The following is a 21,373-nucleotide window of genomic DNA, read 5'->3' on the forward strand; positions in this document are numbered from 1 at the left end:
GGCTGGCTAGGCGGGTGTTCCCTTCCTCCCTCACCGCTCCATGTGCATCCCTCCCGAAGCTGTGTGCTCAGTCGAAGAGGACGACCTTCCCCGACAGAGGAGAGGACTGTTCTTGGGTCAAGGGTGTATGAATAGCTGTGCTCCCTTGCTAGAACCTCCAAACAAGCTCTCAAGAGTTGTGTTTTAAGAAACAGGAGGGGCCTGAAGCTTTTTAACTTAGAATAGCTGATTTGGTTGCTCATTTTAATTTTTCACTCTGAAAACAGAAAATATGTTAACTAGTCACCCATCTTGGGGAGTAATAAAATGTGAACCCCAAATTAGCACTATGTATCTCTATAGAACAGTCTTGAATTAGTTCTTTTCCCAATGGTTGAAGGATACGAGCATCAAATAAAAATCTGACTATGATTACTAAAAAGCATTCAATGTAGAAAATCTCTACCAAGTAATATTTAAACCAGGCTTTTTGTTTTTTATTTGTTGTTGTTGTTTTTTGTTTTGTTTTTTAAATTATCTATATAGTGAAAAGTAAACCACCTTTTTCTTCAATTGGAGTTGCTGTCCCTTTTCCTAGAAGGTCCCAAGTTCACAGGGAAGACTGCCATCTTGAAGGATACCTTACCTATCATTACTTCTGGCCTAAAAAGAAACTGAATTAACCAATTAGACTGCGAGGTAAAAAAAAAGTGGTTTCTATGATGATGATAAGGAAATTATCAAATGTAGGACTAAAGTACTTCTGTTTTCTATTTGGAAATAGGAATTACATATATTTCACCCATTTAGCTCAACAAACAAAGGAACAAACACTGACAGAACCAATACAATCTATTTTTTTGTGGAAATATATCTGCTTGTATTGGTGCAAAAAAAAAAAAAATATATATATATATATAACAAAGATGCCATGAGTGAAAATTTTCACCTATGATCTCTAAAAGGGTATATTCATAGACCACACCTAAAGATGCAATATAGAAATATGGGCACTGGTCCTCTGGAATATCAACAACATCATTATCTGTGGCAACTTCAAAGGTCTCTTAGAAAATGTGGCTTCACAATTCCTAGTTTTCCCAATTATCTTATTAAAAACATCTATGTACATGCATTCTTGATCTGCAATAATAATTTGACCTTTGTCATCCTCAGTCACCGTGCATCTCTGGCCCACTGGGGAAGACCAGGTGTGCGGGGGGGAGCTGCCCCTGTCTGGACTGATCCCTGCTGACTCAGTCTCCTCCGCAGAATGGTGGCCAGCCTTTGTCTGGTCTCGTTTACTGAAGATGCTGGACCCCTGCGAGGAGGATGGGGTTGAGGGACAGTGGGCAAACCTGAGCTGCTAAGCCTCTTGGACTGAGGAGAGGTTGGGGAAGTGGTGGGTTTTGACATTCTGTGCAGGCTGGGTATTTTGATTCCTTTTCCAGAGTTCAGTCTTGTAAGGCTCCTCTCTCCCTGATTACTGACCACTGCAGCAGAGGAGGTTAGGCTGCCCTGGCTAAGGGAACACGGTGATAGAGGTGAACTTCCACTGAGTTTCCTGAACTCCAGGAGCTGTTCTCTGGCTTGACTCAACGCCTCTGTCAGTTCAAAGCGTTCTTCGCATTCCCTCCTCACTGTTTCCTGAAGAAAAGTGTTCTGAAACGAGAAAAGAGGGGGGAATGCATCCCTAGCTTTAAACTGTACATATGGAGAGTTATTGGCAATATAACTAGAGAATTGAACCAGAAATCAGAAGTCTTGTCTTTGACTGTCTTTGTGGATACTCTGCCACATGGGATAGACAAGTCAAAAATGCGAATGATTTGTGAAGTAGGAAAGAACTTTAAGAGGACCTCTGGTTCAACCCTTGCAGTTTGCAGAATAAGAAACAAGAGCCAGGACCACTCAGATGGGTAGTGGGGGGCTGGGACTGGAACCCAGAACTTCTGATGGCTACTTTACTGGGGTTTCAGCTTGTTGGCACGTGTGATGTGTAGTAGCTAATATCTGTAGGGGCAAGTAAGTTATTTTACAATGAAGGTAAATTGCAATACATAAGATAAAATTGCTTGCGGGCGCCTGGGTGGCTCAGTGGGTTAAGCCGCTGCCTTCGGCTCAGGTCATGATCTCAGGGTCCTGGGATCGAGTCCCACATTGGGCTCTCTGCCCATCAGGGAGCCTGCTTCCTCCTCTCTCTCTCTGCCTACTTGTAATCTCTATCAAATAAATAAATAAAATCTTTAAAAAAAAAAAAAAAAAAAAAAAAAGATAAAATTGCTTGAATTATAAGACTGAAAGAATTGAAAATATCAGCCATGATATTTAAATAATAAAATCAGTTACTTTATACAAGGCTTTCTCAGTAGAACTTAAATATACTGATCATTTGCTATTTTGTAAAATATATATTAAAATAGGGGTGCCTGGGTGGCTCAGTGGCTCAGGTCATTATCCCAGGGTCCAGGGATTGAGCCCCATATGGGTCCCGGGATTGCTCAGCAGGTAGTCTGCTTCCTCCTCTTTCTCTGCCTACCTCTCTGCCTACTTGTGATATCTCTCTGTCAAATAAATAAATAAATAAGTAAATAAACAAATAAATATAATCTTTAAAAAAAAAAGATATATATATATAAAATAAAGAACATCTTTTGCTTTAAATTCCATTCAGCAATCATTTATCAAGTCACTAGAAGCTGTAGTGGATACAATACTTGCTCTCAAGTAGTTGCAGCCTCATGAGTTTGAGCACAGCCTTTTTTTTTATGGCTCTTAACAGAATTTGGAGCCAAGGGCAAAAGCTATGGAGTTGAAGATAAGAAATAACTTTTTAATAGCCAGAGCTATCCAGAGGATACTCTGAAAGGCTGACTCTCTCGTGACTGGGATATACTGGAGCAAATTCAAGCTTCAAATGTGTGACTTGACTAGAGATCACTGAGGCCTCTTCCAATTCTGTGACTCTACGGTTTTAGTTAAAGAGCTACCCATCTTTCATCTATGGAATTCATCCAAATTACAAGGCCCATGGTAAGAATTAAGTCTTGGACCTTTCTAACCTCCTGACGTTCATGTCTGTCTGATGTCACAAAAGACGTTGTACAGTAAACAAGGTAGCTTCACCATAGCTACTTCAAGGTAGCTCACAATTAAAATGATTGTGCTATAGGAGTCTTTGACTAAGTGAATTTCCGTCAGGTTATTATGTTTGTAAAACTATCCAAGGCATTCCCAACTCTGACTCTCAGCAGGAAGTATCCTCCTAAGGCTTTACTCACTAATCTGCTGTCAGTGGAACTAAATAACAAAGTGTCCAAGAAAGTAGTATCTTCCCGTATTTGAGTTTCTTGTGATTATGATCAGAATTCTATTCGATTCCAAATTTGGTAATCAGGATTGAAGAATATGGCACAATTCCAGATTAACAGTTGCTCCATAATTTTCTCTAAAATCAGCAGCATGTCACGGTTAAACAAAGTCTCATCATTTACATATATTAGCAACACACATATGTGTCCATATAATCACATTTTTTAAAAAATCATGAGGGTTAAGTATTTGGTTCCAGTTAGGTTGGGGTTGTTGTTCCAGTTACGTTCTTTTGTTGTTGTTATTGTTGTTTTCTTGTTGTTTTGGGTTTGTATTTTTGCTTGTTTGTTTTTTGAGGAATTGGAGACCAGGGATGATGTTTGTGGCCTTCTCTTCTGGTTTTCATTAACTCTACTTGAAATTCTTGTTGAAAAGGTAAGGGAGGGAGGGCTAGAGAAGATTAATCAGTTGCTACATTAGGTGTCATCTCATTTCCTGCTCTCAACAACTATATTTGACAAGGAAAGACACAGAAGCCCCACTGCTTATGTGATTTGCTGAGAGTAACCCAGCTCTGAAGTGGCAGGGTCTTGCCTACTTCCAGAACCCTGCTCCCAGCTGCCCAGGCCTAAATGAATTGTCTAATTAGTTACATCAAGCAGGTACCGTTTTGTTCTATGACATGGAAACAATTAAAAAAAAAAAGACATTTGGTTTTGCCCAAGTTTTCTAAACATAATCTAAACTTTATTTTAAAAGGCACAACCATCAACGTATTATTTTCTCTTTACTAGTGAGTTAGCTGGCAAAATGTGTTGAAGTGATTAGATATAAGAGGTTTCCAATATCTTTGTATAAAAAAATCCCCTGATTAAGAAAGCTGTAAGAAAGACAAGTTCATTTGAATATGTAAAAGAGTGAATAGAAGTTAACTAATGAGGTCAACAAATTGGTGACATGAATAATAGGTCCACCAATATGGAAGGATAACGTGATGGGTGATGTGGTGACAGGAGCTCTCATTAAAAGAAAAAGAAAATTCAATCCATTTACTAAAATTAAATTCACTGAAAGGAAGGGAGCAGTGTTCTATGGAAAACATCCATTAAGCAAGTCACTTAAAAGCTATTTTAGGCAAGTGACACTCTACTGAAGGGGGAAATGAAAAGGTGTGAACCCAAAGATGTCCCCATAGCAAGTCTAATGGGAACAAAGTGCCCGCCAACTCCAGACTGAACTTTGGAAGGGCTACTGACCATCTTGGTCTGGGGCCCACTGCTCTGGAACTCATCCTTCTTCAAGGCTATTAGCTTCCAGTACAAAGGACTATTTCTCTTTCTTCTATTATTTCCAAGCCAGGAGGACCTCTGAACTGAAAAAAGCCTGCAGTTAGAACTTCTATTTTTGTCTTTGCCACAAACGCTGTGAAATCTCATGTGAATCTCACAATATCTGCATATCCTCTGCTACCTCTTTTTTGGGGGGCGGGGGGTTGCTGAGAGAGAGGGATTCTTCAGAGAGAATCCTAAGCAGGCTCCAAAGCAGAGCCTGAAACAGTACTTGATCTCACAACTCTGGAGATCATGGCCTGAGCTGAAATCAAGAGTCAGACACTTAACCAGCTGAGCCACCCAGACTCCCCTGCTACCATCCTCTTTTAAAATTGAGGTTACAACTCAGTTTTGTACAACAGGCAATTCAGATGTTATAATTTATTCAACTATGTAGTAACAAAATGGAAATAGAACATATCAAGTTGAGAGGATTGCTATTTCAGGGGTGGACTGTGTATGACAGGGCATGACAAGAGCACACGTGGACGGGGCCAATAAGTAAGTCAGTAAGGCACATTACTGGAAAATTCCATCATGTGTGGAAAAGAATCATTCACTTGTGATTAGATTGCTTTCAGTGATTTAGGCAAGATGTCTCTTTTGGGGCTGTGTTTTTGAAGGTGTATTGTTACAGGGTTTTAATGTGTGTTTTCATTGAACAACATAAGGAAAACGTGTAAGACGGAAGTGCAGTAAGATTGAAAATCCTGGGCAAACTTGAGAATAATCAATGAAGCCATAACATTATAAATGTTTCAGGTAAAATTATCTTTGGCCATATCCTAGCATGATAAAATGGTTTCAGTGGGTTGTTAACTAAACTGTAAGTCAAAATGAAAAGGGAGACACGAGCCAGGTGAAGAAGGGGCCGTGGGGTTTTCTAAGGCAAAGTAGACAGGGAGTGCAAACGCCTGGCAGTGCGACAGGGAGAGGCACATCTTGGGATGACACGTAGCTTAGTAGGACTTGGGTGCAGAGTGCAGAAGGGGGAAGAGAGACCAGGACTGAGGCAGAGAAAAGTGAGCTGGGTCAGATTGAAGATGACTTTAGTAACATGATAATATGAGTTTTACCTTAATTCTGAGGGCTGTATGGAGTCATTGAAAGGTTCATTTCAAGCAGGGGGCTGGCATGGTCAAATCTGCATTAAGGAAAGATCCGCTTGCTAATGTGGGAAAATGGCCCCAAGTGGGGCAAGATGGAAGGCAGGGAGGATAGGCGGCCATTATTTTCACAGAGGAGGTTCCTAAAACTTGTACCCCTTGATTAGAGTGGCCTGGGCATGAAAGAACTACTGTTTCTGGGTCCTTAAGCTCTGTTGATGGTACAGAGCATTAAGTATAGATGGGTCTATAGCATTTTCAGATGAAGGCCCTTTGACGGGGTTTAAAATATGGCTTAATCGCACTCTCACTGGGTAAATAATTGTCAAAAAGAAAATATAAATTAGCTCGCCATCTGTTTGAAATTTCTAATATTAAAAAATGGCCAATTTTTAAATTTCCCCCCATTCTTTGCAATGTAAGTGTGGTTTATTTTTATGTTTGTTTTCATTTTTATCCTTAGTGACAGCTGGATTGCTTTCAATTCCAAAAATAGTGGAAGAAGCAAGAGAAGGCTTTGCTGGCTAACTTGATTGCTCTGAAGGTGAGAGTCCCATTTGTGATGGCAATCAACTGAATCTGGCGACTGGGGGAACATGCCAGGAAAGCAAGTCCTCAGTGAAGAATGAGCACAGATGGGAGATGGGTGTCTTTCTTTGTGCTTTATACCCAGTGAGGTCTGAACCAGTCACGGAATGATCAGATTATAGTTTTCATCTATCCAGACTAGATATGTCCCAGGGTGAGTGGATGGCTGAACAACTCAGGGGTGGGGAAGGGAGGGAACCCCGGGGGAAGCGGAGACAAAGGGAAACTGTGGGAAAGGTGTGGAAATCAGAACGATGAGCAGGAGCTAGGTTTCCATTTAAGGCTTCTGATGAACTAATCTGATCAGTCCAAAACGTTGCAGAAAAACAGTGAAAATGGTCCTTTGGTAAGACAGGAATGAGAATCTGAATATAGTTCCAGGAAAGAAGTAAGATAGATGGATGTTAGGCCGGTTGTTCTAAAATTGCACTCCTATACTCACAAACATAATGGGCATTGCGAAATCACTACCGCTAATACACCAAAACAGAAGTAGAAACAGGAAAATAATCCCTTGGACTAATATGCTTCAAGAGCAGATTTTCTGAAGGGGGAGAAAGAGCCCATGAAGGCACAGAGTTCAGGATTCATTGCTCTAGGTCAATAATTTACTAGGAATTTTTTTTTTTTTTTAAAGATTTTATTTATTTATTTGACAGAGAGAAATCACAAGTAGACGGAGAGGCAGGCAGAGAGAGAGAGGGAAGCAGGCTCCCTGCCAAGCAGAGAGCCCGATGCGGGACTTGATCCCAGGACCCTGAGATCATGACCTGAGCCGAAGGCAGCGGCTTAACCCACTGAGCCACCCAGGCGCCCCAATTTACTAGGAATTTAATTGCTATTAGTTCAGTAGAACAGAAACAATTTTTTTCTCATTCTGTCAATTTTCTGGCATCTATACTTTGCATCAGGACAAATGGTCTCCAATGTGTAAAAGGCAATTTTGTTTAGCTCTCCCTCTCAACTGCTGAAGCTTCTCAGTCTGACCACCACACTCCCGTCTGTCCCATGCCCCACCAATAAGGTTCTCAGGCTGTCACCCATCCTCCCTGCCAACTGACCATAGGAATAAGCCCCTGACTCCTAAAAGCCTCCCCAGTTCTCCCCCTGCTCCCTGGGGAGCCAGAGGTTAGAGAAGAGATTCAGATGCTCTCATTGGATTTGGTCCCAAAGTTGAGAACTACTCATTGGTTGATATATTAAATACTACTTTGTTTGCTCATAAATGGGATTACCAGAGAAATGTGTACCATTTTATCTATATCAATTGAATATGTAAATATAGAATATGCACATCCCAAAACTAAGCAAATACCTCTCACACAAAAAAGCTATTTCCTATTACCTCTCTGTGTCTGTAACCCTACAGAGCAACCTCATGCATTCTCCTTTCTTATTTTCTAAACAAAATCATATCCAAGATGCCAAGTGATGATTAGGTGAATGAACAAAACCAACAAAAATAGCTATTGTCAAGAAAGCAAGTACATGCCTACAATCCATTAGCCAAAATTTTGACATCCACCCACCTCTGAGAAGAAAAATTTGTGTAACTCACAATATTAGGTAACAAAATCTAATTGGACTGACAATCCTTATTTCACTCAGTGGGGCTATTCCTATGCTTCAGCGCAGAAATATTGATGTTGTTGCATGAGAGGGTCTGCCCTAGATCTCTGGGGGTGAAGGTAATTTACTAATTTTCTAAAATATGAAATAATTTGAATTTCAAAACCTATCTGAAACCAACGTTTGTGTAAGGGATTGTGGCCCCATAGAAGGTGCGTGTTCCCTTCTTTAAATTCTTTTTCTCCTTAGAGTCCTTGCTGGTATTTTCCAGCTTTCCTCCTCATTAGATATTCCTTCTCTGACGCCACTGTTGGATTCTCCTCCTTGCAGTCTCTAATAGTTGGAGTGCCTGTTCTCAACCCTCTATTATCTCAATTTCCTGGGATCTCATTCAGTACCAAGACTTAAGTATCAGCTACATGTGGTTGTCTCAAAATCAGTCTCTAGTCAGCCTTCCCATGAACATACTGCCCATTTAATACCTCCATCTGGATACCTAATAGACACATTAAGATTATTTTGTGCCAAATCAAATTCTTGATATTCCTGCCCAGTTGCATTCCTTTCCTAATGTTTCCCATCTCAGTAAATGGCACTTTCACTCACTTGGTTGCTGGCATTCCAAACTTTGGCAGCCTCCTTGATTCCTTTTCTGCTTTCACATCATTCAACCCATCAGCAATTTCTGTTGGCTCTACCTTGAAAGTATATCCTGAATCTGGCCACTTCTCACCCTTTTCATCACTATGACCATACACGCATTTCTAGACCTTTTCAAGAGCTTTGTGATTGGTGCTTCTGTTTTCATTTTTGCCTCTCTTTGACCTATTTTCTCCACAGCAGAGTTATCCTCTAGAAATAAATCAGATCATGTCACTGCCTTGTTCATAATCTCCACGTGGCTTTCCATCACACTAAGAGAACAATCCAAAGTCCTTGCTGCAAGTCCATAGACTCCACATGAATTAGTCCCTCCAACCTTGCTTTCTACCACTGTCCTCCTTGCTCACTAAGCTTAAACAATGCTTGCTGACTTCCCCGTGGTTTCTCCAAATTCCCATGATGTTCTTGGCTGCAGGGCCCTTACATTTCATGTTTCCTTTGCCTGGAATGTTCCTGTCCTCACTTTAGGTCTGCTTGAATATTATCTCCTCAGACAGTCCTCTGACCACAGGACCTCTCTTTCAGAAAGTGTCCTTTTGCTCTATTTTTCTTCTTAGCATCTATTTTTTATTTTTATTTTCTAAAAATTTTATTATTTATTTTGAGAGAGAAAGAGAGACTGAGAGAGAGAGAAGGCATGTACTTGAGTTGGGAGAGGCACAGAGGGGGAAGGACAGTGAAAGGGAAAGAATCCCAAGCAGACTGAAGTGAACTTAGAGTCACAAGAGGGACTCGATTCCATGACCCTGAGATCATGACCTGAGCCAAAACAAGAGTAAGATGCTTAACTGCTCAAGCCCAGGTGCCCCAGCATCTATTTTTTAAAAACCTTGCTACATGTTCTAAAACACTGCCTTTTATCCTATTCTCTGCCACTTTTTCTATTAGGTCCTTTTTATAAGTTACTCTTTTCCATAGTTTTAAATTATTTTTAAAAATTAAAATAATATCTAACACATATTTAAAAATTAAAATGGTACTACAGTATAATGAAAACAAACACTCCTTCATATCATATCAGAAATAGCCTTTTTCAGCTTTTTAAGCAGTTTCCTGTGATATTTTATTTCCATATTTCTAAATAATAACATTATGGTTATCTCATGATTTTTCAGTTTTGAAGTCATTATCTACCAGCTTCATAGAATGGAAAATGAAGATTTAGCTTCCTATTCTAATTCCTAGTAGATATTTCATGGTCCCACCCAAAGGTGTTTTTCTTTTCCTATGAGAAATTTCTATCTCAATTTTATTGGAAAATCTTCCCAACCTCCATCATGATTTTTAGTCAAATCTATATTTTACTTTATATGATTATAGTATATAAATATTATGTATACCTGAGCCATGCAGTGTACTACGGTTACATTTTCCTTCTTGTATGGCTTCCTTCCAAAGTTAATTATTGTACCACTGTTTGTCTGCTTAGGGTTCTAGGTGTTGATTACTAATTTTTCATCAAACCCACTTATAGAAATGTAAATATTTTCAACATGTTCAAATTCTCCAGGTAATCCAGCAGCTTCTTTTTGTTTTTGGAAACATACTTCTAAAAGCCCTCTGTTCTTCTGATGAACCCAGCCTGGTTGTTCTCTAAGTCTGGTGCCCTGCTGTAATTCTTGGATTTCTCCCTATTATCGTCCTAGGGATTCTCTCCATTTCTCTCCTATACTGGAACTCTTACTTCCTGATTCCTGTATCTGCTCCTTTCTTATTTTGTTCCCTCATTGTGATGTCATATATCATCTGATAACTTCCCAAGAAAGGCTGCAAAGGGAAGTACCATTTTTGAGAACTCTAATATCTGAGAATATCCTTATTTGACACTTGCTTGATTGATTTGGCAGGCTATAGAATTCTAGGTTGAAAATAGCTTTTCTTCAGAATGTGGAAGCCACTGTCTTCTGGTTTCTACTGCTATTGTTAAGAATGCTGAGGCCATGTTGATTCTTGATCCTTTCTAAGTGACACCCTTCCCCCAACTCTCCGCAACTGCCAATCCCCAGCCCAGAAACTTTCTAAGTACTCATGTTTATCCTTAAGTGTTGCTATATCATGATGAAGTGCTTTTGTGGTTGCTTTACCATCCATTATAGAAATGTATATCCTTCAGTATGTGGAAATGATCTTGATTAGTTTCTGGATAACTTTCTTTTACTTTCTCTGTTCTCTCTTTCCAAATCTCTTCTAATTTTCTTTTCTTTTCTCCATTTCTGCTTCTTTCTTCTACTTTTTTTTTTTTTTGTCTTTTAGTTTTATTTTATTTTTTATTTTTATTAATAAATAATGTAGTATTTGCCCCAGGGGTACAGGTCTGTGAATCTTCAGGCTTACAAACTTCATAGCATTCACCATAGGACATACTCTCCCCAGTGTCCATAACCCAGTCACCCTATCCCTACCTCCCCACTGCCAAGCAACCCTCAGTTTGTGAGTCTCTTATGGTTTGTCTCCCGATCCCATCTTATTTCATTTTTTCCCGATTGCATCTTATTTCGTTTTTTCCTTTTCTACCGCCCCACAACCTCCCGCCCTGCCTTTCAAATTCCTCATATCAGAGAGATCATATAATTGTCTTTCTCTGATTGACTTATTTCACTCAGCATAATACCCTTTAGTTCCAACCACATTATTGCAAATGGCAAGATTTCATTTCTTTTGATGGCTGCTTTATATATATATATATATATATAAAACATCCTCTTTATCCATTCTTCTGTTGATGGACACCTAGGTTCTTTCCATAGATTGGCTATTGTGGACATTACTGCTATAAAAATTAGGATGCACGTGCCCCTTCGGATCACTATATTTGTATCTTTAGGGTAAATAAATACCCAGTAGTGCAATTGCTGGCTTGTAGGGTAGCTCTATTTTCAACTTTATGAGGAACCTCCATGCTGTTTTCCAGAGTGGTTGCACCAGCTTGCATTCCTACCAACAGTGTTGGAGGGTTCCTCTTTCCCTGCATCCTCGCTTTCTTCTACTTTCTGGAAAATTTATTCATCTTTATCATCTAACCCAAGTATTGACTTTTTTACTTCAGCTCTTATATCTTAACAGTAACTCTTACTCTTTACTCATGGCCTCCTCCTCACATTCTAAGGATGCAATATTTTTTCTTTTCTCTTTGAGGATATTAATTATGCTCTTTTTTGAAGCTCACACTTGCTCCCTGCATTATTTTGTATCTTTTTCTTCTGAGTTCTTTTTTGCTTATCTGTTTGATCTTTGTTTCTGTCTCAGATTAGAGGTATTTCTAAAACTTTTGGTGGTCTTTTGGCTGTTCATGTTTTTAAAAATGAGTTTCCAAAATGTTATTGGAAGCTACATGAGAGTTTACATGGGGGCTTATTGATTTGCTATACTTCTTAGTGGGTAGATAAGACATGACTATCGTCATTGCACTGGGAGACCCCAATTATCAGGATCCATAGGTGTTGTCTTGTCTTTTGAGCCATCTCATTTCTCCAGAGAGGGCACTTTCAATTTCCTAGCTGTTGATATATAAACCCAGTTGTCTGTGTTCTGGGAAGTAAATGGGTAAAGTGGAAGAGGAGGTCTCATTCTTCTAAATAAAGATGTTCATTCCAGCCTTCTCCCACATTCTGCTGTTCTGTAACCTCAGGTCCAAAGCCTCTCACATTCAGTTTTTCTAGAATGTAAATCTTTGGTATCCTTCCAGAATGTTGAGTGAGGGTTGCTTAGGAGTTAGGGAGGACATATGAGGATCTATCTGTTCCTTTTACATTCACACAACCCCATTTTCAGATCCACTGTTCTCTCTTTTAGAAGGTTCTGGTATCTGCAGTTCTTGAGCCTTTCCAGGGCTGTGTCACATAATCCTTTTAGGGGTTCACCCCAATCCCTACAGGCATTAGGTTTCAACATCCTACAGTCTACTAATTACTTCTGAATTATTTTCCAAAATTTGGTCAATATCTCTTTATTTCTTCTATTTTTTTTTAAAGATTTTGTTTATTTATTTATTTGACAGAAATCACAAGTAGGTAGAGAGGCAGGCGGAGAGAGAGGAGGAAGCAATCTCCCTGTTGAGCAGAGAGCCTGATGCGGGGCTCGATCCCAGGACCCTGGGATCATGACCTGAGCCGAAGGCAGAGGCTTTAACCCACTGAGCCACCCAGGCGCCCCAGTCAATATCTCTTTCATCTGATGTCAATTCCTTCCTCTCCTGTTCTCTTTTCCTTATGGATGTATTCACACTGTCATTTTAGTGCTGTTTTGAGATAAAGCATAGATAAACATATGTACTCAATTCTCCACGTTTAACCAAGAACATTCCTTTTTATCTTTGAATGTCTTTGAGTATCATTAGATGATTAGAGAAATTGATAGATTTTAAAACTTTTGGATTTACCACATTCTTCCTCTGGATTACAACAAGACCCCTGACAGTGGGGTGGGGTTGGGCCACACTGTCTTGACAGGACTCATATAAAGCTAGTAGGAAGGAAAACTGGCAGCAAGAAGCATGTGATCTATTTTAACCTGGTTTTAAATGATGATGTTCTGTTCTTTAACAAATTAAATTTCTCTTCTGACTTCTTTCTTCCTTAAAAAAATATTTCAGGGATGCCTGGGTGGCTCAGTTAGTTAAGCCTCTGCCTCCAGCTCAGGTTATGATCCCAGGGTCCTAGGATGGAGCCTTGGATCTGGCTCCCTGCTCAGAGGGGAGCCTACTTGTTCCTCTCCCTCTGCTGCTCCCCCTGCTTGTGTTCTCTCTGTTAAATAAATAAATAAAATCTTAAAAAAATTATTTCAATTTTTTTTGTGTGTGTCATCTCCCTATGAAAAATTTTCATGGGCCCTCTTTTCTCATTCACATTTCCCATTCAGTTTTATGTTCCATTTTTTCCTCTTATTCACCTGCACCTCTCCTTGCTTCACCTTCTTGACCCCCGCTGTCTCTGTGGACACTCTCCAATAATTCATGCAGGGATGCCCATTTGCCCTTTAGAGGCTCTGGCTTTCCTCCTATCCTTGAGAACATTCTTCAAACAATTAAAAGCAAAGTCCACCCATTGTCTGACCCCTTGAAAGAGAATAGGGCTTTCCTGTCCTTAATTAGCTTCCTTATTAGACCATTAATTTATCTTCATTCTAATGAGAATTTGCTCTTCACTTAAATGTTTATTTCTCTAGAATCTGAGAAATTTCAAGTGTCTGGAATGTATGCTCAAAATAATAGTGTTTTTCACTTTACATACTACCACCTCTATTCTTTCTGGCTCATAAATCCTATCACTTTTATTGTTTCATTTCCTCTTTTTTATAAGAATATTCTGGACTTTGGCATGCTTAATCAGAGAACCAGCCTTAGTTATTTACTCTTACAGTTCAATGGTAATTATTTAACTTCTAATGGAAAATCTAATCTACCTTCCTTTCTCCCACCCTAGCTAAAGGAAGTCTGTTCCCAGGATTGTCCTTAGGTAACTTTACTTTTAGAATGATCCCTTTCTAGGGGTGCCTGGGTGGTTCAGTGGGTTAAAGCCTCTGCCTTCGGCTCAGGTCATGATCCCAGGGTCCTGGTATCAAGCCCCACATCAGGCTCTCTGCTCAGCAGGAAGCCTGCTTCCTCCTCTCTCTCTGCCTGCCTCTCTGCCTACTTGTGATCTTTCTCTGTCAAATAAATAAACAAAATCTTTAAAAAAAAAAGAAAAAGAATGATCCCTTTCTATTCCCCAGTAATGATCAATGATTGTTTATGGGCCAAACCAGTGTCTTGTATATTTCAAAACTGTGCATTAAAAACATAAACAAACAAACTCCATCTCTAAGGGGCTTCCTTTTACAATTAATGACCAGGAAGGGCTTCACATCCAGCTCCCTTTGTCTGAAAAAGAAATTCACTCTTCACTTTTAATCTAGCTCCTCTTGCCAAAGTTACCTCTAGTGCCTCTGAGATTGGCAGCCTCCAGAATAGTCCCCAGTTATCCCCGCCCTCTTGCTTATTCACCCTCTTGTGCAATCCCTTTGCCTTGAATGCAGGCTGGACTTAACTGACTCATTTATAATGAACAGAATTTAGCAGAAGCACTGGGATGTCAGTTCTGAGATTAGGTTAAAGACTGTGGCACCGTCTCTTGCACTCTCAGTCTTGCCAGCTTGCTTGCTCTGATGGAAGTCAGCTCCATGTGTAAGTTGTTCTATGGAGAAGGTTCTTATTGCGAGGAACTGAGGGAGTCCTCTGACCAATAGCCAACAAGGCGCTAAGGCTTTCAGCCCAACAGCCATAATAAAATGAATCCTGCTAACAACCACAAAGTGAGCATGAGAACAAATTCTCCTCTAGTTCAACCTTCAGACAAAATTGTACCACTGATCCCTACTTTGTGAGAGGTTTTAAGCCAGAGGTACCCAGCTAAGCCACATTCAGATCCTGACCCACAGAAACTATGAGATAGTAAGTGTTTGTTATTTGAAACTACTGAATTTGAGAATAATTTATTGTGCAGCAAGAGATAACAAATACAGGTCCTTAAGGCCAATTTTTAAGACTTAGTCTATGCTTTTTATATGTTAAATCTTTGTTTAGGTCATTCTTTCCTCTGGATGTCAATTTTTTTTTTTTTTTTTTTTTTTTTTTTTTTTTAGAGGGAGTAGGGGAGAGGCAGAAGGAGAGAGAGGATCTTAAGCAAGCACATACATCAGTACAGGGCCTGATGTGGGGCTCGATCTCATGACCCTGAGATCATGACCTGAGTCAAAATCAAGAGTCAGATGCTTAACCAACTGAGCCACCTAGGTGCCCCTGGATGTCAATTTAATTATTCATATAAGATTGTCTTTAAATTTTTTCTTTGAAAGCATGAAATGGCAGTTGTTAGTCTTGTTCATAATTGCAGAGATAGGGCCTAGCACAGTGCCTGGTGCCTACACGAGGCTCAGTATATACTTACTGGAGTCAACCCTTCTATTTCTTCTGCTTGTCCTAGTTTATAGGATACTCCTTACTTTCCATATTGCCAATTCTTTGGTGATTTAAGAGTTACAAAACCTGCTGGTCTAATTGCCTTGACCTTCCTTTCCCTAACCTGCCGTTCCTTCTCTAGAGCTTCACTGCTGCTGTCTCACTTGAAGCAAACCCACATTGCCTCTCTCCTTAAGGTTTCCTCAGTGGAACTGAGTCCATGTGTGCTCTCCCTTCCCCTCCTGCCTGCCTGTGAAGCAGCTCTTTTTATCAGGGAGGCTATGCTGCTGCGTGTCAGCAGAAGACTCTCAGCTGACCCCCTAAACATCTGGAGAGGTAAGTAGTATGCTTAGTGTTATTTTAAAAGGACGGAAGGAAGGAGAAAAGGATGGAAGGAAGGAAGGAAGGAAGGAAGGAAATGAAATGCAATGAAACTTGGAGATGCTGAGTGCTAAGCCTGAGGGTCACTTTGAAATTTAGAAGCAGAATCACTAGAATTCAGGTTTCCTGAAATAGGAAACATTGTATCGTGGAAATTCAAATATGAATCTTGGTTCCTTCATGCTGTGTGACCCAAACTGCTTAGCAGTTCAGAAATAAGACTTTTTTAGGAAAAAAACTCAAATCAAAATAAGTCTATTCCAGTTTAAATAAAAACATTGCTGAAATAATCATGCATACATAAGAAAGAAGACCAATACATGTAAATTACCTTATAGTTTAGGTTGACAGAAAGATAAAGCCCCAAAAGAAATTATTTTTAAAATATATTGTCCTAGGGTTCCCAGGTGGCTCAGCCAGTTAAGTGTCTGACTTTGGCTCAGGTCATGATCTCAGGGTCCTGGGATAGAGCCCCACATCTAGGCTCTCTGCTCAGCTGGGAGACTGCCCATCCCTCTGCCCCTCCCTTCCTCCTACCCCTGCTCATGCTCTCTTTCTCTCCCAAATTAACAAATAAATATCTTAAAAAACAAAATAAAATATATTGTCCAAATTATTTTCTGAACTTAAGCAGCAGGTGCTCTAAAAGTTTCTTTAGCAAAGATTTAATGTCCAAACAAATAAGACATACATACACAAATATTTCTAGTCCCCGAAGTTTTAAATGGTCATTTACAACAAAGTAGAACTGGGTGCCAGGAAACCATAGAGATTATGAAATCCAGTGAATTCATTTTATAGAAAAGGAAATGAGGTGCAGAGAGGTTAAGTGACTGCCTAGATAAGAACACAACCAGGATGTAATTCCAAGTCCCTGACTCATAGTCCCCAACTCTTTGAGTGACACCAAGCTGCCTTTCATGTTTCTGTCTGCTTGTCTAGTTTTGGGAAAGAATGTGTGCTCTTTCACTAATGGCAATGCCACTGTCCTCTGCTCCTTACCTGTTCCTGGGACTCGTTAAACTGCTGTATCAGTTGTGTTTGTGCCAGCATTACTCTTTCTAGCTCATCTGACTTCTGCTGCATTTCCTTCCTCAAGTCCTCTGAAACAGAATCATTACTAGCAATTTCCTTCTTCAAGCGGGATTCAAATTCTGCAACCACATTTTTCAGGTTTGTGATTTCTTTCTCTTTTGACTCAGAATCTTCAGTGTAGCGGATACAAGATTCACGGAGTTTTTCTTCAAGGGTGGCCACTTCCAGCCTTAGCTCTCTGGTAGCACCTGTGATTAAGTCTGATATCTGTAAGATAATATCGTCTATTAGGTTGTAGGCAATATCTCTAGGTAACCACAGAGTTCTAAGAGGTTTACTCTAAGTAATCAGTGTACTTGTCTGATCAAATGAAAATAAATCCTATGACATTATGTAGGCCTCCAAGATTTTCTTTTTAAAAGTTAAGACTAAAATGTATTTTTATCACTTTAAATGGAATTGCATATTAATCACTTGGGCATCCTTGGAAATAAAAATATCTGTGTCTGGATTGAGCTACCCAGCACACCTCAAGTCTTGATCCAGGTCTGGATTCAGTATGGGGTGGCTTTGGGACCTAGAAATGCCTGATGTTTGGGGATGCATGTAGTGAGCACCACAGTTAAATTCTACTCATACCATAGCAATAAAGTTTCATTTGATAGATTTTTTTCTTATAAAAAAATGACTGGAGGTACCCCAGACACTACACCTTCTAGAGCAGCACTGCCCAGTAGAACTTTCTGTGATGATAGAGATACTCTGTGATGTCCAATATGGTAGCCACTAGCCACAGGTGCCTAATGACAGTACTGTGTAAATATATGTTTAGCAAATGATTCACATACACACAAAAGCCAGATTTGTATCTAGTCTCCATGGTATAAATATTCTCACCAGAGCCAATTCCAAGGTGACATCACCAATTGCTGAGTTGGGAAGAGAGGCACTCAATAGGCTTTGGTTTGCCAGTACTAACTGGTGAGCATTTAAAATGTGGCTAATGTGACTGAAAACCAAATTTTAAATTTTGTTTAATTTTAATTAATTGAAATTATAGTTGCCACTCATGGCTAACATATTAGACTGTGCAATTCTAGAGACTACCAGAACAGTTTGAAAATATACTGTCTCTGTAGGTGGTACTTCTAGATAAAGAGATGAGGGAATGAGAGATAAAGAGATGAGAGAAGATGAACAGCTTTTCCTGAGAGTCATGGGAGCTTTAGAAGAGAAAAGGCTAAAAAAATTCTTTTCTTTTCTTTTTTTTTTTTTTTTTCTTTTTTCTTTCTTCCTTTTTGAACCTCTTTTTATCCCCTTTCTCCCCACTCACGATTTTGGATCTCTTCTAATTTGGCTAAAGCATATTTTCCTGGGGTTGTTGCCACCCTTTTAGTATTTTACTTGCCCCTTCATTTACTCTTATCTGGACAAAATGACAAGACGTAAAAATTCACCACAAAAAAAAGAACAAGAGGCAGTACCGAAGGCTAGGGACCTAATCAATACAGACATCGGTAATATGTCAGATCTAGAGTTCAGAATGACAATTCTCAAGGTTCTAGCCGGGCTCGAAAAAGGCATGGAAGATATTAGAGAAACCCTCTCGAGAGATATAAAAGCCCTTTCTGGAGAAATAAAAGAACTAAAATCTAACCAAGTTGAAATCAAAAAAGCTATTAATGAGGTGCAATCAAAAATGGAGGCTCTCACTGCTAGGATAAATGAGGCAGAAGAAAGAATTAGTGATATAGAAGACCAAATGACAGAGAATAAAGAAGCTGATCAAAAGAGGGACAAACAGCTACTGGACCACGAGGGGAGAATTCGAGAGATAAGTGACACCATAAGACGAAACAACATTAGAATAATTGGGATTCCAGAAGAAGAAGAAAGTGAGAGGGGAGCAGAAGGTATACTGGAGAGAATTATTGGGGAGAATTTCCCCAATATGGCAAAGGGAACGAGCATCAAAATTCAGGAGGTTCAGAGAATGCCCCTCAAAATCAATAAGAATAGGCCCACACCCCGTCACCTAATAGTAAAATTTACAAGTCTCAATGACAAAGAGAAAATCCTGAAAGCAGCCCGGGAAAAGAAGTCTGTAACATACAATGGTAAAAATATTAGATTGGCAGCTGACTTATCCACAGAGACCTGGCAGGCCAGAAAGAGCTGGCATGATATTTTCAGAGCACTAAACGAGAAAAACATGCAGCCAAGAATACTATATCCAGCTAGGCTATCATTGAAAATAGAAGGAGAGATTAAAAGCTTCCAGGACAAACAACAACTGAAAGAATTTGCAAATACCAAACCAGCTCTACAGGAAATATTGAAAGGGGTCCTCTAAGCAAAGAGAGAGCCTACAAGTGGTAGATCAGAAAGGAACAGAGACCATATACAGTAACAGTCACCTTACAGGCAATACAATGGCACTAAATTCATATCTCTCAATACTTACCCTGAATGTGAATGGGCTAAATGCCCCTGTCAAAAGACACAGGGTATCAGAATGGATAAAAAAACAAAACCCATCTATATGTTGCCTCCAAGAAACACATTTTAAGCCCGAAGACACCTCCAGATTTAAAGTGAGGGGGTGGAAAAGAATTTACCATGCTAATGGACATCAGAAGAAAGCAGGAGTGGCAATCCTTATATCAGATCAATTAGATTTTAAGCCAAAGACTGTAATAAGAGATGAGGAAGGACACTATATCATACTCAAAGGGTCTGTCCAACAAGAAGATTTAACAATTTTAAATATCTATGCCCCCAACGTGGGAGCAGCCAACTATATAAACCAATTAATAACAAAATCAAAGAAACACATCAACAACAATACAATAATAGTAGGGGACTTTAACACTCCCCTCACTGAAATGGACAGGTCATCCAAGCAAAAGATCAGCAAGGAAATAAAGGCCTTAAATGACACACTGGACCAGATGGACATCACAGATATATTCAGAACATTTCATCCCAAAGCAACAGAATACACATTCTTCTCTAGTGCACATGGAACATTCTCCAGAATAGATCACATCCTCGGTCCTAAATCAGGACTCAAGCGGTATCAAAAGATTGGGATCATTCCCTGCATATTTTCAGACCACAATGCTCTAAAGCTAGAACTCAACCACAAAAGGAAGTTTGGAAAGAACCCAAATACATGGAGACTAAACAGTATCCTTCTAAAGAATGAATGGGTCAACCGGGAAATTAAAGAAGAATTGAAAAAAATCATGGAAACAAATGATAATGAAAATACAACGGTTCAAAATCTGTGGGACACAACAAAGGCAGTCCTGAGAGGAAAATATATAGTGGTACAAGCCTTTCTCAAGAAACAAGAAAGGTCTCAGGTACACAACCTAACCCTACACCTAAAGGAGCTGGAGAAAGAACAAGAAAGAAACCCTAAGCCCAGCAGGAGAAGAGAAATCATAAAGATCAGAGCAGAAATCAATGAAATAGAAACCAAAAAAACAATAGAACAAATCAACGAAACTAGGAGCTGGTTCTTTGAAAGAATTAATAAAATTGATAAACCCCTGGCCCGACTTATCAAAAAGAAAAGAGAAAGGACCCAAATAAATAAAATCATGAATGAAAGAGGAGAGATCACAACTAACACCAAGGAAATACAAACTATTATAAGAACATACTATGAGCAACTCTACGGCAATAAATTTGACAATCTGGAAGAAATGGATGCATTCCTAGAAACATATAAACTACCACAACTGAACCATGAAGAAATAGAAAGCCTGAACAGACCCATAACCAGTAAGGAGATTGAAACAGTCATTAAAAATCTCCAAACAAACAAAAGCCCAGGGCCAGACGGCTTCCCGGGGGAATTCTACCAAACATTTAAAGAAGAACTAATTCCTATTCTCCTGAAACTGTTCCAAAAAATAGAAATGGAAGGAAAACTTCCAAACTCATTTTATGAGGCCAGCATCACCTTGATCCCAAAACCAGACAAGGATCCCACCAAAAAAGAGAGCTATAGACCGATATCCTTGATGAACACAGATGCGAAAATACTCAACAAAATACTAGCCAATCGGATTCAACAGTACATTAAAAAGATTATTCACCACGACCAAGTGGGATTTACTCCAGGGCTGCAAGGTTGGTTCAACATCCGCAAATCAGTCAATGTGATACAACACATCAATAAAAGTAAGAACAAGAACCATATGATACTCTCAATAGATGCTGAAAAAGCATTTGACAAAGTACAACATCCCTTCCTGATCAAAACTCTTCAAAGTGTAGGGATAGAGGGCACATACCTCAATATCATCAAAGCCATCTATGAAAAACCCACCGCAAATATCATTCTCAATGGAGAAAAACTGAAAGCTTTTCCGCTAAGGTCAGGAACACGGCAGGGATGTCCATTATCACCACTGCTATTCAACATCGTACTAGAGGTCCTAGCCTCAGCAATCAGACAACAA

General features: G+C 39.5%; 1 protein-coding gene across 2 annotated transcripts in view; it reads right to left on the reverse strand.

The window, feature by feature from the left end:
• Positions 1–449: 449 nt before the first annotated feature.
• Positions 450–21,373, reverse strand: part of LEKR1 (leucine, glutamate and lysine rich 1) — a 189,456-nt gene continuing 168,532 nt past the window's right edge. For both annotated transcript variants that reach the window (XM_059163678.1, XM_059163679.1), the window contains exons 12-13: positions 16,866–17,165; positions 450–1,641 (exon numbers count right to left, since the gene is read on the reverse strand). In XM_059163678.1, the coding sequence (XP_059019661.1) occupies positions 1,156–1,641; positions 16,866–17,165 (786 nt within the window). In that variant the 3' untranslated portion in view covers positions 450–1,155. The remainder of the gene's footprint in view (positions 1,642–16,865; positions 17,166–21,373) is intronic.

This window comes from Mustela lutreola, chromosome 2 (genome assembly GCF_030435805.1).
Source record: "Mustela lutreola isolate mMusLut2 chromosome 2, mMusLut2.pri, whole genome shotgun sequence".
Classification (NCBI taxonomy): domain Eukaryota; kingdom Metazoa; phylum Chordata; class Mammalia; order Carnivora; family Mustelidae; genus Mustela; species Mustela lutreola.